We start from the raw sequence: 23,035 nt of genomic DNA on the forward strand, positions 1-23,035 counted from the left end.
TAATTTCGAATAAAGTAATAAAAAATTCAAATATTCATTATTACCAATTGAAAATTTAGTAAATGTGTTTGAGATGCCTTTCATAAGTATTTTTCTTTTCAAGGTTTTGTTTAAATTGAGGAAAATTGTAAAAGTGTCTGTAATCCTTTAAATAATTGTTTTATTTTCAGGTCTATATTTTATTCATTCCATAATTAACTCTGATTTTTAATAAAAAAAAATTCAAAACGTCATCATATATGAAAATGACTAAAATATTGATACTAGCGTGAAATTACGATAAAAACACTATAAACAGACTCGGAATCAAATTGGTATAGATTTAATAGGTTTAAAATGACATAAATGAATCCAAAATTAAGATTTTGGTTGTATATGGTAAATCTCCAAACGTGTCTGGAATCACCTAAACCAAAGAACCAGGTACAAAAATGGAGCTTCTTACCAAAGTTTCTCCAATCCACATTTCTAACCAATTTCCATCACTTTTTTTTTTATTTATTTATAATTTTAGTCATTGAATCCGCGAGTATAATGGGTCCAATTTAATTCATATGGGTTGATACTATTTATGAAATTTTGATAAAATTATAGAAATTATTTTTGAAATTTTATAGATTTATAGAAATTATTAAATTATAACATTTTTCTTTAATCAAAATTGCAATTTAAAATAATGCCATCAAATTATTTGTTTATTTGACTAATTAATAGTGGTAAAATATTAAAAGTTACGTGTCATGTTCTCACATGAGTTTAAGTCATCGTCAAATGATGAATAAAAAAATTCAATAATGATGTACACGAATAAAGTTGGAGGAATCTTTTGAACCAACCCAAAATTTCGCTTTAATTGGGTGGATGGCCCGAACAATGTAAATAGAGTTTATAATTCAACCCAACGTGTTATTTAATATTGAGTCGAATTATTAAGTTTTTAAATTATTTAAAAAATTAAAATTTTCATACATGTTATTTTAATAATTTAAAATTTATAAAATCACTCAATTCAATAAAGACTTTAAAATTAAAAGAAAAAGATCTATAAATTTATTAAATAATTTAAAATTCATAGATTTATCAGAGTAATTGGAAAGATTAAGATTGAATTTTAATATAATGTTATTGAATATTAATCCTTGTGGCATGAATATAAAGAAAGGGTAGGGGTAAAATCGTACAAACGTCAGGCAAAAAACCGTGGACGCAGAACGAACTGCGTCTCTGCATCTCTCATATATGTTAGGCGAACACGAAGCCCATTACACATTTCACACCAAAAAAAAAACTCAGTCTCTCTTTTCTCTTGCCGTTCCTCCGTCTCCACCGCGCACGGCGCTTCCGTCCTGTGCCGTTGATCATCTCTTCTTAGGGATCATTGATCTCTAGAAGCCACTCAAGTTCGTCTCACGAGGCTTTGTAGATACAGATTGTGAAGGTTGTTTCCGAAAACGGCGCCGAGGAAGAAGTATTCTGTGTTTTTACGACGATTTGTCGATAGAGATTGTGGAGTTAGTGGGATTTTCAATGGCTACAGGGCCGGTTAAGTCTCATCCTTTGCACAACTTCGCTCTGCCATTTCTGAAATGGGGTGGGAAGAATCAGACCAACAGTAATCACCGCATTCGGCGGGAAATTGGCGGCGACTCATCACCTGCCGTCGATCATTCTGAACCGGAGTCTGAAGCAGACTCCAAGCATCAACCTCGAGTTGGATCGCGCACCGCTCGGAATAGATTGCCGTTTTCACCATGCTCACTGGGAGATAAATCCGCGAAGCATTCTGAAGGTGAGGTCGGAGAAGAAGTTGTGAAGGAGCAGAAGCGGGAAGGTGAGGAGGTCGAGGGGGAGGAAATAGTGCAGAAGCCTTGGAATCTCAGGCCGCGGAAGGGCCCGTCCTTGAGAGGCTTTGGTGATTTGAAGAATGGACGAGACTTGCAAGAACAGGACGGGGCTGTTTCTTCCGCTGCTGGTGCGTTTCAGCAAGGGGAGAATCCGCAGCCGAAATCGCTCCGGTTGCGAGGATTTACAGAGTCGCATAGGATTGAGAAGAAGGAGAAGAGAAAGTTCTGGATCGCTTTGTCTAAAGATGAGATTGAGGAAGATATTTTTATCATGACTGGATCTAGACCTTCCAGACGGCCGAAGAAGAGACCTAAGAATGTTCAGAAGCAACTCGATGTATGAATTTTCCTGAAATTTCTTACTATTTCTTTTCTGCTTGTGATTGTACTGAAGCGGTTTCGTTATTATTTTTTCTTGATGCTCAATGTATTGTTCGTCTCTCAGAGTGTGTTTCCTGGACTGTGGTTGGTCGGTGTTACAGCAGACGCCTATCGTATTGCCGATTCTCCGGCCAAGGTACTCTAAAAGACTTTTCTTCTTGCCCACAATTAAATGCAATTCCGATTTCCGCCATTTCATTGAATTCTGAACACGACGGTGCATTAATGTTTCTTCATTTCTTCGATTTCGTTTTTCAAACATGACAAACTATCGATTTTTCGTTTTCCCACACGCTTTGGTTTTTGTTGTTGCAGAGATAGGCATGATGACGATGGATATTTTTTGATCATTGAAGTTGGAATATTTTGCCTGCCCTGCCTTGATTGGGAGCCTTGTTGGAGGTATACCGTTCTTACTTCTAGGAAGAAGAAACGAAATTACGATTCAAATTGAACACGTGGGAAATCCAGTTTTTCTGTGTTGTTGTTCCTACTTGTAATAATCTCTCTGGTCGATGAAAGGGCAGGTTTTAGCGTTAGTTTTCGACTTGGTACTTTTATTATGAAAGTAGAGGTTAGTACGTTGAATTGAATCATATTATAAGGTTTTGTTATTAAAGCCTTCTGTGATATAGTTTGGAATTTTATTGCTCATGTGGACAATTCTTATTTAGTTGATCAATCATAATGTTTGACAGGCTTCCCTAGATTGCTGGGGACTAGATTTTCAAGAGCTTGGTTTCTTATGCAATTGCTATATCTTGTAGCAGGCAGTCCATTCTTTTTCAGATAGATCTTTCACTCGCATTCTTCAAGCTGATGCTGATGGTGATATTTTTCCATCCTTCCTTAATGTTTTGCGATTTTTGATCGTTCTTACTGCATTTGAATGGCTGAAAGCAGCTTCTTGCGAGTCAGTTTTTGCACCAAATCTTTTTCTTGCTAGTAAAATGCTGATAGTACTTTCAAGTTCTGCACCATTTTTTTTTTTTATATGGGGACTTCGGGATATCTGAGCATTAATTTCATGGCCTTCACTTTTTTGTTTTCCTTTTACTCAAATCCTTTTGTGGGTTTGCCTTCAAATACTGATTAATTTAGTTGTTTTGGCCTTAATTTTGATTGGAATTCCAAAAATCTCAAAGTGTTCATTCTTCTGTTTTGTTCTGCATGTTATGAGAGGCTAGGCAGCTTTCGTATAAAAATTTGTTCTTGAAGACTGCTCTCATCTTAGTTAACACTTTTGTTAATTGCTAATCTATAAGATGCCGTGTATGTTTTCATGTCTGTAAATCATGGTTTCTGTGGTTTTGGTGAAAGACAAACCCTTTTCTGTATCCCTTGTCTGTGAGTATTAACAATTCTCTGCTTGAATTTTTCTTCCTTTGAGAACCTTAATGAACTTATTTGGTAGAGAGATTGAATCCCTCAGTGATAGATAAGGAGAACAATTACTCTTAGATGCTCCAATTGATACTTCTATTGCAGGATTTACTTGTGAAGTTGGTTCCAACTGATGTATAATAATTGAAATTGGGGATTTTACTTCCGTTGTTCCTTCTTCGTTGTGTGCCAATAATCCCAACCCGATTTGCAGAAACAAACATTATCTCTATAATTTACTTTGGTATACTCAGTTTCATTACCTACCATGCTTGTTCATGTCGTTGGTCTCTTCGTCCTAGCTGCAGCGGAGTGCATAGGATCACTCTTGAAGAATGAAGGGGTACTACTAAAACAATCTCTGTGTGTGCGCGTGTGTTTGGTAGGGGTTTGGTTAGTTGGTTGTGCTTTCAATTTCTGATCTTTAATTGCCATTGATTGATTTGGAAGCAAGCCTGAACGGTTCTTTACTCCTTGATCAGATTTATCTTTCTTGAATACACACGTGTAACGACCTCAATTGACTAAGGTTATTACTACTTGTATGCTAGCAATTGAAAACTTGAAAGAATCTTATAAAAACGTGAAATGACTCAAATATTGATGCAAATATTTTGAATTTGTTATTCATGAACATCATTCTTTTAGCATAATTGACATTTATCTGAAATGCGTGATATGACTTTAATATAAATAGAAAAATTAATTAGGTTGGCTGAATTGAATAAACTTTCCAATTTAGGTAACTACAATTCAACTCATCTTGAAATTGAATGTAAAGGCTTCTAACTCATGCTTACCTAATATCTTCGTCACATCTAAAAACTTAGTTGGATCAGTTTGAACCCTTACATAAAGGGATATAAAAGGTTAGCAATCATTCATTCAAAGACATTTCTATTGAGTCCGAATGAGTAAAAAAAGAGTTGAATGCTTGCTGATTTGAGTTCATAAAGATTCCAGTTTGTTTGTTCAGGTTGTGGGTCATAACCAAAGGCCATCAATCTGCCAAAAAATATGTGGAAGACAATTACGTTGTCGTCCAAGGACACCAACATCGAACGTCGTTGCGGAGAATGGCTATAAAACCCCAATCGCTAAGGTAGTCTATAGCGACTGTTTACGTGGATCTTCTACAAATCGAACATATGTGGGCGAGAGATGGAGCGCCACACTGCCACGTGGATCGAGAATTTAAAGCTACGACATTGCCGCTGTTCATCGAAGAAGACGTGCAATGTCGTGTGTTCATGGGCGAGTCGCTTATGGCATTGTCCAAGTTCACGACGTCGATGAGAAAACTGAAGTAACTGAAAGAGGGCGTATACTACTGGTATACATCGCTGGCTGAAGAAGACGACTTCTTTGGAGCATGAGCTGCGGTCGCCAGAGAGCCGGGAGGGGCTGTTGAGGATTATTGAGAGTGAGTCCCACATTGGTTAATTTGGGTTTATAAGTGAAGAATACCATATCTATTGGTATGACGCCTTTTGGGAAAGCCCAAAACAAAACCACGAGAGCTTATGTTCAAAGGGGACAATATCATACCATTGTAGAGAGTCGTGATTTCTAACGGAGGCTGGCCGGCAACTGGAACCTCAAAATAGTGATATGAATATTGCAAAAGAGTCGAGTAATATCCTTAAAAAGGACATTTTTATAATATGAATAATGCAAAAGCTTTGTCTGTATTTGAATATTATAAGGTTGTTGATGGTATTCGATTGTAGCTTGAAAGCTACTACTTCCTGTAAGCTAAACTCCAAGAAACATGCTTGCTTTGTAAACCAAATTGAAGAGGTTGCTGCTGTTCCTCCTCCAGATAAGGCACAATGTACTTTTTTGCATCACTGTACGAGATTCCAAGATGACCTCCTTCAACTTTTATAAACTGGACTCTTCCACCTTCATCTAGCCTTCTCAATCCAATCCAATCCTCTATGTAAAGCTTTGTCTGCACCAAAACAATCATGGTGTTAAGACACCGCAACGTCACCGTGCCTAAAACGTGTGCGTGTGCGTGTATGTGTGCTGTGTGTTTTTCAATTCTTAGCCAAGATCTGGCATTGCTATGACATCCAAAATGTTGTACCTGCTGTGGGGGTAAAACAGGCTCAAACTCCCCGTCCGGGTAATACCCGAACCACGCCGTTTCCTTTGGGACCAGAACCTTATCATCCTCAAACTATTGAAACAGTGAGCCAAACCAAAAATATATGACAAAACAATAACACTATAAATTTGCATCAGCTTCTCCATACATCAAACTTACCATTATTAGCACCAAGTTCTCTAAACTACTAAATCGTTCCTTGTACGTCGAGTTTCTGGCATCGGGACGTTCGTTATTAAGCTTCGGGAGAAACTTACAGTGCTCTAAATAGTTGGGGATATCCTGAAAAAGAAAAGAAGGATCATTGAGAACTTGGAGATGTACAGAAATCATATCTGGGTTTGTAAACAAATATAACTCACATTCGGTATTTTAATATAACCACTAGGAGCCAAAGAATTCTGCAAGACAATAATAAGAGAACGTGTCAAGACTTCGATTTTGTAACGGCCCAAGTCCACCGCTGGCAGATATTTGTCCTCTTTGGACTTCCCCTCTAGAGAGAGGTTTCCACACCCTTACAAAGAATGTTTCGTTCTCCTCCCCAACCGAGGTGGGGATCTAACAGATTTGTTGACAATTTTCACAAAACCATAGAGTTCAAGGAAGCTCGGATATGGTGACGTACTTGGACAGCATCTGAGTAGATACCTAACTTCATTATGTCGTCTGCAAGTATGCACCAAATGCCAGACTGCAAATATATTCAAGGCCTTCAGCAACAGAAAATGTAACCTATTCCCATGAAGATGGAACACAAGAACAGTTCTTACACCACAAAGTGGAACAGAGGCTATGCCAGCATGAGGACCGCCTAAAGAGATGAAGTTCTTAACCTATTCCCATGAACAGAGAAGCAACAAATTAGATTCAGTGCATATCAGGCTGATAAACACCAATCTAGAAGGTAAATAATCAAAGTGGTTCTCACAGGAGGCGCTCCATCGCAGAATTCTACGACTGCTCGGCCAATTAAGTTACCCTATTAAGAGAACCAAATGTGTCCCAGAGTGAGTTAAACTATCTTAATCTTTACTACTTTATGAAAAGTTGGAAGTTGGAAGGGGGAACAAGAACAAGAACAAGAACAAAACGATTGGACAAGACACAAACTAACGTTAGTTACAGAATTATAGTTCTCAAGTCGTCATGAATCACCTGGGAGAGACCAACAAAGTTGAAGCCCTCTTTTAGCTCTTTCATTTTCTTCACCTGTAGTCATAATAACGAACTAGTTGCACGTTAACATCGATGTCAAAATCCAATCGGAACAAAAACCAGCTGGAGAACTATACCACCTTGTTGCAAACAATTTGGGACTGCCAAACATAAAACAGAAACATCACAACTTGAAAAACTTCTTAGTAGCTCGAGATGATTGAATCATATTGCTCATTATCTAACCTGCTCCTCAAGGGACATAAACCACGAATCCCATCCCCCATTGCCAATTTCTCTGTAGGAAGATGGATGAAGGAATATCAATGCTCGCAGCTCAGTCAATCATGAGAGCAATCTTATAACAAGTTAATATGAACATAATGGCAGCTTATAACAAGTTAGTATATCATGAGAGCAATCTTATAACAAGTTAGTATGAAAATGGATACAGATCTTCGGACAAGCATACATGCAATATCCCTTAGCACCAGAATTATCACTCAAGTACTTTGTAAACTTCCTCATGCCTTTATTTGAGCATTTATCTCCAATACCTGCAATTGAGAGAAAATATCAACCCAAGAAACTTTTAAAACACGACAGGTCACTTTAAATAGCTCCAATTGAACCCTGACCAACATTGCAACTCAATCAAACTCATAAACTTGATGAGATCAGCTGGATAAACCATAAAGAAAAAACAAATCAAGAAGTGGGTTAGAAGCTGAAACCTACAGATTCCAGAAAAACAAAATACAGGGGTGGGGGGGGTCTCAAGTATTCCTCCAATAACAGATATGAATCTCTGTAGACCTAGAATCAAACAACCAGGAACAGTAATTTCCAGAAAACAAATTTCAGCATCCAAACATCCCTCGGAAATACCCTTTCGAGGAAACAAAAATTATCGATACCCAACAATCGATTTCTTCATCCAACAAGTTCAATCGGCAGAATTTAAACACACCCAGTTGATAATAAACATAAAGGAATCATCGGATACAAAAGAAGATAGTTGGATTAAAATAGAAACAGAAAAAGAGGGGAAGAAAGTCAAGAATGGAAGAAGATACATACCGTGGAGCACTATGAAGGGTATGGAATGAGAAATTGGGATGATTATTGAAACGAAAAGGAAGAAGATGATGATGAGCAGTGACGAAAACGCCATTAGTTGGAGAGTGGAAGTAGGAATTTGCAGACAGAAGGAAGATGGGGCGATGAAATTACGGAGTTCCCTCGCACAACATTGGTTGTTGAGAATGAGAAATAACAACGCCAAATTATAAAACCAATCAAATCACCAGTTTTGTTTCAACTCCTGTAAAATTCTCGAAATCTTTATTTTTATTTTTATTTTGAAATTATAGGCTCCCCAAAGATAGGGACTCCGATCATCCATTTAACGAGACACGAGGGAGGAATTGGAGGGAGAAAATAAAATTCATTTTCTTAAAATTGAGTGGTTGTATTGGTTGTAACTAAATTATCTAATCACAATTTATACGTATGATATTATATTAAAATTTCATTTGTAGGTGTGTCGGAATAATTCTATACAATACCGACACTCGTCCATCTAGTATACATTTCTCAGTTTGTTTGTTTTGAGCTAAACAGTCATAAAATTTAGGGGAGGAATCATATCAGACATCTTCAAACTGTACTAGTAAATGCGACTAGTTGTCAAATTCTCTCTCTCTTGAAAGTTATATGTTATTTAAGAGGTTGTGTTGCCTTTTGCTTATAGTTATGTAAGGCTGGTTTCAATTTTCTTTCATTCTCATGTCAAACTCATTTTAAAAAATCTCTTTACTCCCATTTTCTAAAATCTTATTTTCAAAACGGTACTAGAAGCTTGAGCATACATTGTCCAACCATAGGTGACGCAAATCTAAATTGGCTTGACTAACTCGGTGTTGAGGGTGAGTGTCGCACAATCGCAAAAGTCCGCTATTAAAAAAAGTGTGATTGTAACAAGTGATATCAATGCACCTTAAATTTTCAAGTTTAACGTTGGTAGAAGTTTAAAGTTCATTTCCAAAAATAATAATAATAATAATAATATAAGTATAGTCCATAACTTATTATTTTTGTGTCTATTTGGTCTTTGAACAAGTCGATAAACTTCGAGTCATTAACATATTAAAATAAATTAAAATTAAATCCATCCATTAATCAAAAAAATGAAATTGATTTATAATTCAACCTTAAATTTTTAATTCATTGTCTATTTATAAATTTTAGATGAAAATGACATTTAAACTTCGAAAAAAAAATGTAAAAATTAAACTTCCAAACCAAAAAACAGAGGTTTTTAGATCAAAGCATCTCCTACACGCTTCCCCTCCATAGCCAGAGCTTCCATGAGACATTGTTCTGTTAAGCTCAGAAGCTTATCTCGTTCCTCACAGAGGTTTTGAAGTTTGAGTCGCTGTTCTTCAATCTTCTCTTCCATTTCTGCAACCATCCCTTCACCCACCTCTTTCCCTTTCCCTCCAAAGAACCCCATTGCTATCTTCTTCCACCCTTCGAACGCGAACCCCACTTCAAACCCAGCCAGCTCAATCGCCCTGATCCCTATCAACCATGAAACTAGACCCTCCCCCGTCATCTTCTCGAACTCCGTTCTCGACATGTCGTCCATCACTTTGCAGAACAAGTTCCACACAATCGTCTTCACTTTGATGCTAATATTTGACCTCTCTGCAATTCCATTCAACATGGCGGTCATAATAGTTTTGAATTTTGAGGTCATAATATGATACCGGTGAAAGTTGAATCATATAATACCTGAGACATCACCATGTTTGCCGAAAACTGCAGTGAATGTTCCAACCAGTTTCTCGGAGATCAAGTATCGGCTGCCGGCGCGCACCGTCGGAGTGTCCCTGTCGAAACCTTCAAAAGGGTTGCCGCCATCCTCTCCAAGTTCGAGTCTTTCTAAGAGATAATAAAGGGGTTTCTCAAGATATGAAAAGTAGTTTGAATATTTGTCTTCCGAGCTGGTTTCGTCGTCGTCGTCGTCGCCGCCGGCGTCTTGCAACATTGCGTTGACGAGGCTTTGATACTCAACATCGTCGGATTCAGAGAAAGAATCGAGGATCTGTTGAAGGGTTACTCCAGGCTTTAATATGCTTTCATGGTGATGATCATCTGCTTCGAAGTGTTTATCATTCAATGCCAATGTACCAAATTGAGATGTTATTGATGCTTCTTCTGGCGGCTCTGTTTCACTTGGGATCTGCAGGGGAAATTTAAACAGGGGAATGATGATTCAAAACAGGCGAATGTGAATTAAACTCATGAATTCAATTGAGAAAATCACGAACCTGATGATCATAGATGACGCAACCAACATGGGCGACAAATCTACAGATTTTACACCAATAAACCCAAGAAAGTTCATCTCTTTCATCTCCACAAACGCTACACGAACTATCATCATCTTCGCCATTGTTACCGACAGCCTCACAGCTCGAAAGCACCATCGGATGAATGTGGTGGTCAACTTTAATGGCGGGGGGGAGAGCGCACTGGACGTGAAAAAACGCGTCGCAATGGACACAACGGATGAAACTCGGGAAACTGATTCCTTCATCACACAGAGCGCAGATTAAATGCTTGTGATCGGAGTTTCTATTGAGGAGGAGGAGGGGGTGGGGGTGGTGGTTGACGGAGACGAGGGGGAGGGCGGCGCAGGCGGCGGTGATGGAGAAAGGGCAGGTGAGGCAGTGGAAGGATGGGCCGCCGGTGGAGGCGGAGGAGCAAGCGGCGCAGTGGAAGAAGCCGGTGGAGCGGAAGAGGAGAGTGGAAATAGAAGGGTCGGAGAATTCTTGTAAAGAGATCATGAAGTGACGGTGGAGCGTGTCGAGGGAGTTTATGAAGGCGAGAGGGTGGTTTTGGTGGTGGTGGAGAGGGTGCGCCGCCTGGATTTGGAGTCTTTTTGTCATGCTCCGGGCGTTGTCCACGGTGGAGGTGAGAGTCTCGCCGGAATCGGAACTCATTGTGAAGATTGTGTTGACCGGAAATCAAATTGATGGGAGAAACGAAGACTTTTGGTTTTATATCTTTTCAGAGCCCAACGAGAACGTGGCAATCTCATCGCTCTTATCTTTAATTATCATCATTATTAATTAATTAATTAAATTTAAACCTCTAACCTACGTCATTTTTTAAGTTTAATTATATTTAAAACTTTTAATTTCAAATATAAATTATTTAATTAAAGCTGGGGTAAAAATTGTGTTTTTAGTATAACAAATGGGGTAAAAATTTAAATCTCGAACATCGAGAGAAGTAGATGCATTAACTGCTATAGTATCTTATGTTTGATAATGCACGTGCTAAATTATAATATATTAAATAATAAAATTTTATTAGACACAAAATTGAACCGTCTTAATTATTTCTTATCTCACCCTTCAATTCGAATCGATGCAACGTGACATCAAAACAAGAAATTATGATATGAATACGCAAACCATTAGGTGGGTGGGAAAAGAAAGTTTCTTCCCCACAATCCCTATCACTTATTATAAAAATTGGGTATCATTCGCAAGTCAATTTGTAACGGCTCACATCTATCTCTAGTAGATATTAACCTATTTTAGCTTTCCTTTCCAGACTTCTCTTCAAAGTTTTAAAACACGTCTACTATGAAGAGGTTTCCACACTCTTTTTAAGTGAGTTCCCACACCGATTAGAGAAGGAAATGAAACGTTTCATATAAAGGTGTGGAAAACTCTCCCTCGTAGACGCATTTTAAAAAATAGAACGGACTGGAATACATAATACAATAAAGGTCAAAGCGAACTATATCGGTTACAATATACTGTATAGAAATTAATTAATTAGGAGATGCAATGATTGAATATGATTCGAATAAATTGAATAAAGAGGAAGCATTTAAAAAGACCATATTGTAAGGCTTTTAATTAGCATAGTCAAAGTCTTTGAGGTATTTTAGTTTTAGGGTTTAATTGCACATGATCTCATTCCCTAACCATCTTTGAAATCAAATTAACAATGAAGTGATCAAAGTCAAATAGTTCGAAACGCGAACAGAAATAGCATATGAACGTGGAATTTAAAACTTACTTCATTTTATATCACTTGCTATTTTAAAACTTTATAAACGTCGGAATAAAATATTGGTATATGACAATGATGGAAATTTTTAATATTTTGTTTTAAAAATACTCGTAAATTATTTTACAAAGGGTTTGTATTATTTCGAAACTCTAAGTGTCAATGACGTGTGACATGCACAATACGAAATCCTTCTTTGTCTTGTTTTTGTTCTTGTTCTTGTTGGTTGTTATTTTATGTACCGTTGTAGTTGAAGCGGGTTTCGTTGTCTAAATTAACTATAGAAGGTCGGGAGTAGACAAAAGTTTAAGTTAAAATTCTCGAACTCGATGCAAATATGGTGGGGTCGAGATTGGTGAGATGAAAGAAAAGTTACAAAGGAAGGGAAGAATCGTTGGTTTCGTGGAAGATTTGTCTTGAAATTAGTCGAAAGTTTCAATTTTATTATTAAAATTAAAATTATTGAGAATTTTAAAATTAGCCTAAGTATTTATGAAATTTTATTAAACAATTACAACAAAATTCTATTAAAAAAATTAAAAAAATAAATTTAAAGAATTTATAAGAAGAAAAATTATTAGAATTAAATTCTAATTTTTACGAAGAAATTTAATTTAATCTTTTTTTTACGAATAATTATTTTTATGAAGTTTCTTTTCTTCAACCATTGAGATCTGAACAAATTCCAGATCTTTTGATTTGTTTCACTCATCTCCGAGCATCACTGAGCTTTCTGCAGCAATGGCTTCCCGATCTTCTCCCTTACATCCGCAAGCTTCAGACCTAATTCCAACAATTCCCCAAATGATCGAATCGCTGTCGAAATTGCACGGAGAGCTCTCCACTGCCCTTAAAGAATCCACCACCAGGGCCCAAGCCGCCGCTAATCGGCGTGCTCCAGCCTCCGCTAATCGGCGTGCTCCAGCCTCCGCCGACGATCAGATAGAGGAGGCTGAAAGGCCTCATACAGAAACTAATGCTAGCATCAGGGCGAATCAAAATCCCCAATTTGAGAAGTTATTGACCAACATCGAGCATTTGAAGGGGGCGTTGGAGGCAACAAACGAGCTCGATAAGCAACTCAAAGAGCCGATACAGAGCATAAAAGCCAGTCTCAAGGAGGTTATCAAAAGCATCGAATTAGATCAGAAAATCGAAGAGAATTTTCTTGATGCGGTAAGTAAGGATATGAAGACGTTGAAGTTCCAAATTCCTTCGTACCAAAAGTTGTCCTTGGCTGGAAACACCGCCCATTTGGTTGACAAGGGAGGTGGAACGGCGAGGCAGGATGAGTTCAAGTTGCCAAATTTGTATGCCCATAAGGTGTTCGACGAAAGTCCTGCTTTTATAGAAATTCAGGACATTTACAACGGCTTTGGTGATGATATCTGTAAGAAGTGCTTTTTGTATTTTGCTGCGTTTCCTGAAAATGTTGTGTTAAAGAAGCGATTACTTACACATTGGTGGATTGGAGAAGGCCTTCTGGACTCTTCAGGCAGTGGAGATCAAATGCCTGAAGTTCGTGCTGGTGAGATCCTTAAGAAATTTGCAGAGAAGGGTTTGATTGTGCCGCTGAAGGAAGAACAGAAGAAGGTCAAAAAGAAGTTTACAATGCCCCCTATTGTTCGTTCTGCTGCAATTGTCCTGGCCAAAAAAGAACAGTTTTTGAATTATGATTCCGGGGACAACCCAATTGGTAAATCTTCTGGCTGTGATAGGATTTTTCTGGTGAAGGGGGGAGGTCTTCACCAGCCGAAAGCACCGACGTTGACGACGGATCAGAATTTGGAAGTTACCATGGAATCAATCTTCAATGTTAGCCAACCTTTCCCTGATTCTGCATTGGAGTGGTTGGCCAAGAAAGGGGAAGTAGACATGAGAACTGACAAAGTTGTTGAGTGGTTGCTAAAGCTGAAAAACCTCAAAGTTCTTTACTTGGGGAGGTGGCAAAGTGCAGTTGATGAGCAGCAAATTGAGGTCGAAAGCCTTGAGTTCTTAGAAGGTTTGAAGAAAATGAAAAAACTGAGGCTTTTGAGCCTCCAAGGGATCTCCTGGATCAACAAGCTTCCAAATTCCATAAGAACATTGAGTGAACTCAGAGTGTTAGACTTGAAATCTTGTTTCAATCTGGAGACACTTCCTCAGGGCATAGGATCTCTCAAGAGGCTCACGCATTTGGATGTCTCCGGCTGCTATATGCTTGATCAGATGCCAACATCCATATCCAAACTCACTGAACTTAGAGTCTTGAAGGGGTTTGTTGCAGGGAGGTCAAGTCTCAATGATCTGAGAGGTTTTAAGAAGCTCAGAAAGTTGAGTATCAACACGAACAGGCGTGATTTCCCCGACGAAACGGATCTCCGTGTTCTCCAAGATCTTGGGGAGCACGGTAAGCTTCGAACTCTTGGCATTGTATGGGTGGCCGAAGGGTTGAAGCAACCATCATCGGGCGAACGAAACATGATACGACAAGTAACGAGGAAAATCGGCAGACAGCTAACCATGCAATTCAGCAAACAAAGGGATCAGTCTAATGATGTGATCTTAGAACTACCAAAAGAGTTAGAGAAGCTTGAGATGGAATGTCTGCCAAAGGAGAAGCTACCCTTATGGCTAAATCCTTCAAATTTGACAAGCCTGAAGAGACTCTACATTAGAGGAGGGAAACTAGCAGAGCTCGGGAGCGAACCATGGAAGGCCGAGGTCGTTCGTCTGAAACACATGACGGAATTAAAGATAGAATGGAGAGAACTTCAGAAATCTTTCCCAAATTTGAGTTACTTGCAGAAAGTACGATGTCCAAGAGTTACTTTCTGCCCCTGTGATGCCAATGGAGTGTGGATGAAACCATGCCAGTAGCGATAAAAACAATGGTGGCATTGAGAAGCAGCAACCTAAAAGAGCAGCTGGTTATGGTGCGTATACTAAATGTATGGTTCTTTCTGAGTCTATATTCATTTTGGTTATGTTTCCTGAATGTTCGCTCATGAGTTGATTTCATTCATAGAAAATTGAATTGAGAGTAATTGAAGTTGGATCTAGATCTTCATTTTTCTGGTGAAAATTCATGGTTGGGCGAGAAATGGAGTCCCAGGAAGAAAAGAAAATTCATCGCCAGCTAAATGAAGACAAGAACCAGATGGCCTTGTCGATCCTTGTTCCCTGTCCTCATCCTGTTTGACTCTTTTAAATTAGTATATATCAATTCTCTCTTTCATAAGTAGTTCTTCAAACAAATTAGTTAACACATAGTTTCCACTACGAAAATCAAAGGTAAATGTTAGTATAGGTTCGTTGAGGATTATTGTGAACAGCGAAATTGTAGGTTTATAAGCGAAGAATTATTGTGAACAGCGAAATTGTAGGTTTACAAGCGAGGAATACTATTTTCATTGTTTCAGCCTTAAAACAAAAGCAAAGCCACAGACAACATTATATAATTGTGGAAGGTCATGAATTCCTAACAAAGTCATAAAGTATTTGTTGGTCAAAAGAAGAAATTAAAGTTATAGTTTCCACCCGAGATTGAAATGGCTCTAAATATTATATTAAAAAAAACAACGAAAACAAAACCATGATTTAAATCTTAGGAATCAAAAGTAAAGTATTGATGAGGTGATAGGAAGTAAGATCTTGGTCAAAAGAAGAAAAGAAAGTCAATGTTTTGCTTTGTCCTCCTCCATAATTGACCAGTCCTTTCTTAGCCTTCCAGTTCGTCTCTGAAACCTTTTTCGTTCTCAATTCTTCATTTCAACAAGCCTACAAAAAATGGGAACACAACCAGACATGAACAAGACCAAATTCAGCTGAAAAAACCCACTCCCATGGCTTCCCTGACTGAGAAATTTCCAGTCCACACTCTGCTTCTCGAAACACCACCCTCAAATAACCAGACGCTCGATATAATTCCACCAAGAGTTAAAGAAATCTGGGAAGAATGGAACATTAGAGGCCTAATCCTCTTCAGTCTCTCCTTACAAACCTTCCTAATCCTCTGTGCTCCTCTCAGGAAACGCACCTCTAGAAAACTCCCCATCTTCCTCCTCTGGTCCGCCTATCTCCTCGCCGATTGGACCGCCAGTTTCATCGTCGGCCTCATTTCCAACAACAACGACGACAGCAGTAACAAGAAAAAGTCCGATGCCAATCAAGAACTTCTCGCCTTCTGGGCCCCTTTTCTCCTCCTCCATCTCGGCGGTCCCGACACCATTACCGCCTTTGCTCTCGAGGACAATGCCCTCTGGCTTCGCCATTTAATCGGCTTGATTTTTCAGGTCGTCGCCACTGTTTATATCTTCATTCAAACCATCCCCCAAAACAAGCTCTGGGTTCCTTCCACTTTGATGTTTCTTGCAGGAATCATCAAGTACGCCGAGCGGACTAGGGCTCTGTATTTGGCGAGTTTGGGGAGTTTCAGATCCTCCATGCTTAAGGAGCCTGACCCAGGTCCTGATTATGCTAAATTAATGGAGGAGTTTTCTTGTAAGGAAACTGCCCATTTGCCTACTCGCATTGATCTCGTCGAAGAGCCTAACAAAGAATGGAGCCCTTTCACAAGCACAGTAAAACAGGGTACTCTGAATGAGCTTGAGGTTGTTCAATACGCCTTTCTTTACTTTAACAAATTCAAGGGTTTGATTGTTGATTTGATATTTAGCTTTAAGGAGCGAAATGAAAGCAGGGATTTCTTCTTGGCAAGAACCCCAATTGATGCCCTCAAGATCATCGAAGTTGAACTCAACTTCATATATGAAGTTCTCTTCACCAAACTGGTTGTTCTTCATAACAAATATGGATGGTTTTTCAGATTCGTTTCTGTATCTTCTGTGATCACGGCTTTGATTCTGTTTACCCATTTGGATAAAACTGATCTTGACAAAATTGACGTTAGGATTACTTATGCTTTGCTTATTGGGGCTTTAGTTTTAGAATTCATATCCATTTTCATGACTGTCTTCTCTGATTGGACTGTGGCTTCCCTTAAAAAGGATGATTCCTGTGTTGCCACCATTTTTAAACACTTCCTCCGCCTCAAAGGGCTGAGATTGTCTGAGCATAACAAGCCACCATTCTCAGGCTGTAAGAAGCTCGACACTCCACGAATCGTTCGTCGATGGCGTGAGTCTGTGTCTCAGTTCAATTTGATATCATATTGCCTTTGGGAACGTATTCCAATGGATGATTTGAGGAACAAATCATTCTGTTGTGGCTGCAATCTTGCTTGGAAGAAACTCATTCGTTGGTTTCGTGATGCAAAGGTTGTTGTGGTTGATTATCTTGGTGCCAAAGAGTTCCTTGATGATTGGAAATATGTCTCCAGACAGCCCGTTTTTGAGGATCATTGGGGCTTTATCTTCCGAGAGATGCAAGACAAGTCCAAAGCTGCAGAAAGTGCACAAGTTACTGAAGCAATATGTTCATCTAGAGGCTCCTATGCATTGAAATCAATGGAGCTTAACTCGAACGCCGACGTCGATGAGCTGATATCCTACATCGACGATGTTGCTTTTGACGAGAGTGTTATTCTATGGCACATAGCCACAGAACTTTGCTTCCGAGACGAACAAAACACGAACGCCAACAACAAAACTCATACTCCTCCAGAATTCAGCAAGCTGTTATCAGATTACATGCTCTACCTATTGGTGATGCTCCCCTCAATGATGTCAGTCGTGGCAGGACTTGGGGAAATAAGGTTCAGGGACACCTGCGCCGAGGCGAAAAAGTTCTTCGACCGACGAGGATTGGAGTGTAGCTCGAATGAAGATACAAACAGAAGGGCTTGTCGGGAGATACTCGGGGTGAACATAAAAGCGAAACCGGTAACAGTGAAGGGAGATAGAAGCAAATCTGTACTGTTTGATGCTGCAATACTTGCTAAGAAGCTAAGAGAGTTCAAAGAGGAAAAATGGGAGATTATGAGCAAAGTATGGATTGAAATGTTGGGATATGCAGCCAGCCATTGCAGACCAGACCAACATGCTCAACAGGTTAGTAAAGGAGGAGAGTTCATCACTTTGGTTTGGTTGTTAATGGCGCATTTCGGGCTTGGAGAACAGTTTCAAATCACTGAAGGCCATGCCAGAGCAAAACTCATAGTAGATAAGTAACTACAGCTGACTCTCATTTTCTTTAATGAGTTTGTTCTTTGCATTAAACCCGACCCCGAGCCTTGTTTATCAATGAAGAATTTGTTCTTTTTTAATGATTATAGATTGATTTGTATCGGTGAACTCTTAATATCCTGAATAGTAAATAAATAAATAAAAATTTAACAAAAATAGAGGATTCGGTTGGATTTAGTTGTAAAAATTATGGAGTTGAGAGAAAATTTCATTCAATTTAATCAAATGACTTAGGTACATCGTACTATATATTAAATAATAGATGCATTATCAAAATAAAGTTGTGTACCAACCCCACATTGTACGAGTAGTTGGAGACTTTATTGTATGATATTTATTAAATTTAGTATATGGTTTACAATTTCCTACATGTCATTTTCTAATTTAATTTGGTATGTTAATAATAAGGACCAATTTTATCATATATTTTTCCTGAAATTAAATATGTTTACTTTCTCTCTCCACTCGTTTTCCAATTGACCGTTACATTCTCTCTCCTCATTATTTTCTGATTTTTCCACGTGTCAGCCTTTGAGCAACCAATCATCTTCTTTTCCAAATTCCTTTCTTCCCCTCTACACAATCCTCATATTCCTTCTAATAATAAAAAATAAAAATAATTTTTTTTTTTAAATATTATTTTGAATTTTGTTTTTATCTTAAAAATAATTTGAAAGTAACAAACAAACACACTGTAATTGTGAGAAGAAAATGGGAAAGAAAAGAGAAAGCAGAGAGAATTAAGAAGTGTTGAGATTGTTGGAATCTCGTTGGATGAACTTAATCTGACCCATCATCTTGGCCGCCAGTGGAAGGCCGCCGCATTTCTTCATCACCTCCACCTTGGTTTCCTTCAGATTTGAAGGATGGCGATGGCGATGGCGGCTGGAATCGCCGTCCTTTGCAACTTCTTGCCAGAATATTTTCCACAAACTTTCTGGGTCTTTCTGAGGAACCAAACGCCGCAAATTTCCCTCACCCACCATACCTTTTGCAGCTTTCTCGCTTCTGCTCGTCACTATAATTGCCCCGCCTTCCCCTCTTGGAAGCCCATCTCTCAAATTCTCTCCGGTTTTCTGGGAAGATTTCAAATCCCAAAACCCATTTTGTTCTTCCTCTGTTTCCGATTCTTGTACGTCATCCAGCACAACCAGATACCGTTTCCCTCTCAGTTGCAAGCGGAGGGTGTAGAGGAGGCGGCGGAGTGTTTGTTCACCGGGAATATTTGTGTCTATTCCGACTCCGAGAGAGATTAATATTCTCTTGAGTACAGCGATTTTGGGATCTCTGTCTTCGCTGAAAATTCTCGACATGGAGACCCAAATCCTCGGGAGAAACTTGGATTTCACTTCTGGGTTTTGGAGAAAGGCCCGGCAAACCGTCGATTTCCCTATCCCTCGGACTCCGGTGACTCCGATTGCCCTGAACCCATTTCCACCGCCGTCATCTTCTGGTTTCTCGAGCATTTTCCGCAGAACCAGGAGCTCGCTTTCGACGCCGTGGATGGTGGATTCGTCGACCGTCTCTGTAACCCATCTCGAGATTTTGGTTTCTGGTTGAGTGAGATGGATCTCGGAGTCGGGAGGTGTGGCGTTCATATCTCCGATGGCAGTGGATTTGGGTTCTGAGGTGCTTTAATGGCGGAATGAGTGGTTAGTTTGAAGTATCCATGGCAGAACAGAAGCTCCTAAAAATTATAAAGAACATGAAATAATAAAATATTTCAAAGTCTATTATCATTTCCAGATCTGACAGCAGTGTACAGAGTTTATATTTTAAAATTCAAATCCAATCATGTCAGCTGCAACAAATTGCCAAATTATAATTTTAATCGATCTTGTTTTCTTTCATACCAAAAAAAATAATAATAATAAAAAGAAGAGTCAGCCACAAAATGAGTTCTTAAATGATATCATCCCGAGGCAATGGCAACCGCAGCTGCTCTGTCACGAGTCATGCTGTGACAGTAATGTGAGATCACACATCAGTTGAGGAGCAGAATGAAATCATTCCTTAAAATGGTGAAGAAACCTCTCACTAGCAGACACGTTTTAAAATCTTTGAAGAAAAACTCAAAATGAGAAGCACAAATAAGACAATATCTACTAACGGTGAGCTTGAATCTAACGAGTTGGTGTAATAAGAGCAAAGTACATGCATAGATATTTTACATAGATGAATACAGTTTCAACAACCTGGGTGCCATGTTCCTCACCTCAACATTCTCCAAATGATACAGAACATCATATAAGCTCTAAGCTACTATCATCATATCGCTTTAAAACGTCAGGATCTCAAGTAATTTGGCCTGATCAAATGATACACTCAATACTATATATCACAAATACAAACAATAAATAGACGAAGGCAAAGAAGTTGGAACCAAAGGGTAAATGAATTAAGCAGGTTCTCTAGCCACCTTCACTGGTTTCTCTTTTAGGAATGCTACCTCGCCATTAGGAGCCATCAGTAGATGATCCGATCCCTCATCTTCGCTCCTTGGTGATATAGAAGATGCAAGCGATTCTGACCCATCATCGTCATCTGCATTATGACACGAAAATCGCAGGGAATAATTCAACGGGAGGACGAGAACGAAAGTAAATCTTAAGAGCAATACACTGGATGTTTAGTGTTTCTATTCAGGAACATACCAGAATATGCTGGATGATCAGGAAGATGTCTCACTGCTGAAATCTGAATGCTTTCTGGAAGAAGACAATTGCAGAATGAACCTGTAACTCCAAATAATGGTATCATCAGGTAAAAGACTTCAGCAAGCATCAAGAACCCTATCAAAAATACAAGAACATATAGTAGTTGCGGAATTCATCTTAAGAGAAACATCTTAAGGAGATTCTCGAGGTACTGTGGAATACACGCAGCGGTTCGATCAATCCCATCCGAGCTTATTCCATGGCGTAAAATTGCATGTTGAAGAAGAAAATAGTTCTTACCTAATCGGGCAAGCCGATTCACCCATCCAGGAATGGGCTTCCCAGTCAGTCGCATGCTGACTTCGTCTGTAAAATGGTTGCAATTTTTGGCAATCAAATGATATGTATCACCATGGTACTCTGAAGAAAGGTGCTCCATGAATGATCGAAATTCAGCACGAGACAAATCAGTGCTTCCCAATAACACTGACCTTCGGAAGATGAATCCAGGGCAACTTTTCGGCTCTACCTCGAATACGCCACTTGTAGGATACTCATGTGCTCCAAAGCCAAACTCCATGCCGTGAACTGAGCATCAAATCAGGTAAAAATGACTATATGCCAGGATACAATGCAAACAGAACAACACATCTAGTTTGTCAATGAAGTTTCAAATGGAAGCGTTTACCGATAATTATGTTATAACGAGGCTATAGGTGACATAACCTAAATGTGACCAAAGGGTTGTGAACCCTGCATACACTATCCCCATCCTATATTTTCTATACAAATAAGGTCGACTATTTCAATCATCTATCCTATTGAACGGAAAGATTGACCTCTAGTTCAAAGGAAGGGCGCTTAATATCAGCTAACAACTTGTCTACGACCAATTGAGATTGGAACAACTGAAACATGAACCGTTTTCCAATTATTATAAAATGAACAAAAACGTGTAGTTACCCAAATGCCTTATAGTTGTACTCGTAATGCCATGACCGACAATGAGCAGACTGAAACGACTAATCAGTATAAGAAACAATTCACTAGCACGAACAGAATCTGTTACACATGAAGTTAAAGAAGAGAACAACAATCAAGTAATGGCATGCTCGCTTACATTTGCGACAGTCCCACGGAATATGTCATCCTCAACTTTCACCGTCCTAATTAACCAAACGAAAACTTTCTACCGATCATTCATTAGATATTTCAAGAAAAAGCTCCATATTTCTCGCAGATACGTGCCAATAATCCCATGAAGGTTCAATAGTTCATACTCCGAATACTCCTAAGTCCAATCACTCAAGTCAGGAAGAGATAAATATAGGAATGCATAATGGGTGAGCTCAAAGGTATGCCACGAACAAGTATCAAAGTTCAACTAATTACAGCTCCCTCCCATTCAAATGAAACTAAAACATACCATTTCATTATCCACGATTCATATATTCATCTCAAGATAACCAATTTACAACCATTGCAAATAGAATTCAAAGGGAAAATGAAAATGTGGAATGAGCACACAACAACAGTAATAAAGAAGTATGTGGTTTACATACCCTCAATACCCGAATGAAAGATTCCGAGCCCCAACCAATAGAGATAGTTATTTATAGGAGTAAGATCGTAGACGTTAAGATACAACAAAGCATGACTGCCGCCCTGCTCCTTGTCCTCGGTACAGTCCGGGCTAGATCTCAGAGGAAACAAACGCATTGTGTTCAATAGCCAGCCCGGGTTGACAATACCCCAAAAATCACAGACTGATCATCTCCTCACGAAACACCCTTCAAGAAACCTAAGAATTCAAAGAGAAGCAGCTGCAGAAGTATAAGGTTTCAATAAATGAGAATCAGAAAAGCTAAAAACCTCAAAACTGGGGTGAGTTTTCAAACGGAAGAAAAGCTCGGATGAACAGGTCGGAGTTGGGGGGAAAAATACCTTAATCGTCAGTTTGCACAAAGAAAGAGGGATTTCGGATTTTGAAAATTGAAGTAACATTCAAAGAATAAACCCTAAAAACATCAAAATGGGGCGAGTTGTATAGACTTTGCGGCCAATTGATCGAATGAGGAGGAGCTGAAAAAGATCGAAGAGAGAATTTAGCGATCCCGATCCCTTCAACTCTATGACAGAAATGAAAATTAAAGGAAGAAAACGCAAAATCAAACACAAGAATTGAGAAAGTCTCAACCAAATCTGGGGTTTCCAGACCAGAATCAATGCGGGGATGAAGGGTATGCAAAAAAAAAAAAAAAAAAAAAAAAAAAAAAAAAA

The 23,035-nt window shown here is 38.9% G+C and overlaps 7 protein-coding genes and 1 long non-coding RNA gene across 12 annotated transcripts in view; 4 read left to right on the top strand and 4 right to left on the bottom strand.

Moving 5' to 3' along the window:
* Positions 1-1,194: 1,194 nt before the first annotated feature.
* Positions 1,195-3,620, top strand: LOC111459516. Of its 2 annotated transcripts, XR_002713303.1 has the most exons (4): positions 1,195-2,181; positions 2,290-2,361; positions 2,541-2,627; positions 2,924-3,620. XR_002713303.1 is itself a non-coding variant. In XM_023102459.1 (3 exons), exons 1-3 carry the CDS (start codon positions 1,528-1,530, stop codon positions 2,544-2,546), a joined length of 732 nt encoding a protein of 243 aa, XP_022958227.1. In that variant the 5' UTR covers positions 1,196-1,527; the 3' UTR covers positions 2,547-2,958. The 2 variants fall into 2 exon arrangements, 1 of the variants encoding a protein (XP_022958227.1); XM_023102459.1 differs by having other exon boundaries at positions 1,196-2,181; positions 2,541-2,958.
* A 42-nt stretch (positions 3,621-3,662) lies between these two features.
* On the top strand, positions 3,663-5,271 carry LOC111459517. The gene is made up of 2 exons (XR_002713304.1): positions 3,663-3,951; positions 4,572-5,271. It is a non-coding gene; the product is annotated as an uncharacterized LOC111459517 (long non-coding RNA).
* Positions 5,236-8,194, bottom strand: LOC111459515 (palmitoyl-protein thioesterase 1-like). The gene is made up of 12 exons (XM_023102458.1): positions 7,960-8,194; positions 7,352-7,436; positions 7,126-7,177; positions 7,020-7,040; positions 6,880-6,933; positions 6,653-6,703; positions 6,495-6,557; positions 6,350-6,415; positions 6,084-6,122; positions 5,881-6,003; positions 5,701-5,793; positions 5,236-5,562 (listed from the first exon to the last, which is right to left on the bottom strand). The coding sequence occupies exons 1-12, from the start codon at positions 8,051-8,053 to the stop codon at positions 5,350-5,352; spliced, it is 954 nt and encodes a 317-aa protein (XP_022958226.1). The 5' UTR covers positions 8,054-8,194; the 3' UTR covers positions 5,236-5,349.
* Positions 8,195-9,173: 979 nt separating this feature from the next.
* On the bottom strand, positions 9,174-10,963 carry LOC111459628. Its single transcript, XM_023102624.1, has 3 exons — positions 10,215-10,963; positions 9,676-10,126; positions 9,174-9,588 (listed from the first exon to the last, which is right to left on the bottom strand). Exons 1-3 carry the CDS (start codon positions 10,887-10,889, stop codon positions 9,200-9,202), a joined length of 1,515 nt encoding a protein of 504 aa, XP_022958392.1. The 5' UTR covers positions 10,890-10,963; the 3' UTR covers positions 9,174-9,199.
* A 1,667-nt stretch (positions 10,964-12,630) lies between these two features.
* On the top strand, positions 12,631-15,193 carry LOC111459521 (probable disease resistance protein At1g12280). Of its 2 annotated transcripts, none has more exons than XM_023102465.1 (2): positions 12,631-14,903; positions 14,981-15,193. In XM_023102465.1, the coding sequence occupies exon 1, from the start codon at positions 12,715-12,717 to the stop codon at positions 14,830-14,832; it is 2,118 nt and encodes a 705-aa protein (XP_022958233.1). In that variant the 5' UTR covers positions 12,631-12,714; the 3' UTR covers positions 14,833-14,903; positions 14,981-15,193. The 2 variants fall into 2 exon arrangements, with proteins under 2 accessions (XP_022958233.1, XP_022958234.1); XM_023102466.1 differs by having other exon boundaries at positions 12,631-14,888.
* Positions 15,194-15,546: 353 nt separating this feature from the next.
* On the top strand, positions 15,547-18,176 carry LOC111459520. The gene has a single exon (XM_023102464.1). The coding sequence runs from the start codon at positions 15,798-15,800 to the stop codon at positions 18,081-18,083; it is 2,286 nt and encodes a 761-aa protein (XP_022958232.1). The 5' UTR covers positions 15,547-15,797; the 3' UTR covers positions 18,084-18,176.
* Positions 18,177-18,757: 581 nt separating this feature from the next.
* On the bottom strand, positions 18,758-19,696 carry LOC111459747 (probable disease resistance protein At4g19060). Its single transcript, XM_023102777.1, has one exon. The coding sequence runs from the start codon at positions 19,694-19,696 to the stop codon at positions 18,839-18,841; it is 858 nt and encodes a 285-aa protein (XP_022958545.1). The 3' UTR covers positions 18,758-18,838.
* Positions 19,697-20,229: 533 nt separating this feature from the next.
* Positions 20,230-23,035, bottom strand: part of LOC111459570 (deSI-like protein At4g17486) — a 3,145-nt gene continuing 339 nt past the window's right edge. The window contains exons 1-6 of one of the 3 annotated variants that reach the window (XM_023102552.1): positions 22,953-23,026; positions 22,700-22,837; positions 22,318-22,556; positions 21,056-21,343; positions 20,753-20,833; positions 20,230-20,642 (exon numbers count right to left, since the gene is read on the bottom strand). In XM_023102552.1, the coding sequence (XP_022958320.1) occupies positions 20,497-20,642; positions 20,753-20,833; positions 21,056-21,343; positions 22,318-22,474 (672 nt within the window). In that variant the 5' untranslated portion in view covers positions 22,475-22,556; positions 22,700-22,837; positions 22,953-23,026 and the 3' untranslated portion in view covers positions 20,230-20,496. Of the gene's footprint in view, positions 20,643-20,752; positions 20,834-21,055; positions 21,344-22,317; positions 22,579-22,699; positions 23,027-23,035 lie in introns of those variants that run through there. The other 2 variants (XM_023102549.1, XM_023102548.1) reach the window with 2 other exon arrangements.

The sequence above is a fragment of the Cucurbita moschata genome, unplaced genomic scaffold, assembly GCF_002738365.1.
Source record: "Cucurbita moschata cultivar Rifu unplaced genomic scaffold, Cmos_1.0 Cmo_Scf00022, whole genome shotgun sequence".
Classification (NCBI taxonomy): Eukaryota; Viridiplantae; Streptophyta; class Magnoliopsida; order Cucurbitales; family Cucurbitaceae; genus Cucurbita; species Cucurbita moschata.

Excerpts from the sequence above, each read along its gene's own strand:
- LOC111459516 (XM_023102459.1), top strand. The coding sequence starts at position 1,528 with ATGGCTACAGGGCCGGTTAAGTCTCATCCTTTGCACAACTTCGCTCTG. Across the intron at positions 2,182-2,289 it reads ATGTTCAGAAGCAACTCGAT|AGTGTGTTTCCTGGACTGTG; the intron begins GTATGAATTTTC and ends TTCGTCTCTCAG.
- LOC111459520 (XM_023102464.1), top strand. The coding sequence starts at position 15,798 with ATGGCTTCCCTGACTGAGAAATTTCCAGTCCACACTCTGCTTCTCGAA.
- LOC111459747 (XM_023102777.1), bottom strand. The coding sequence starts at position 19,696 with ATGAACGCCACACCTCCCGACTCCGAGATCCATCTCACTCAACCAGAA.
- LOC111459628 (XM_023102624.1), bottom strand. The coding sequence starts at position 10,889 with ATGAGTTCCGATTCCGGCGAGACTCTCACCTCCACCGTGGACAACGCC. Across the intron at positions 10,127-10,214 it reads GCGTCATCTATGATCATCAG|ATCCCAAGTGAAACAGAGCC; the intron begins GTTCGTGATTTT and ends TTTCCCCTGCAG. Across the intron at positions 9,589-9,675 it reads CAAACATGGTGATGTCTCAG|AGAGGTCAAATATTAGCATC; the intron begins GTATTATATGAT and ends ATGGAATTGCAG.
- LOC111459515 (XM_023102458.1), bottom strand. The coding sequence starts at position 8,053 with ATGGCGTTTTCGTCACTGCTCATCATCATCTTCTTCCTTTTCGTTTCA. Across the intron at positions 6,123-6,349 it reads TCTACTCAGATGCTGTCCAA|AATTCTTTGGCTCCTAGTGG; the intron begins GTACGTCACCAT and ends ATTGTCTTGCAG. Across the intron at positions 5,794-5,880 it reads AGAACTTGGTGCTAATAATG|TTTGAGGATGATAAGGTTCT; the intron begins GTAAGTTTGATG and ends CTGTTTCAATAG.
- LOC111459521 (XM_023102465.1), top strand. The coding sequence starts at position 12,715 with ATGGCTTCCCGATCTTCTCCCTTACATCCGCAAGCTTCAGACCTAATT.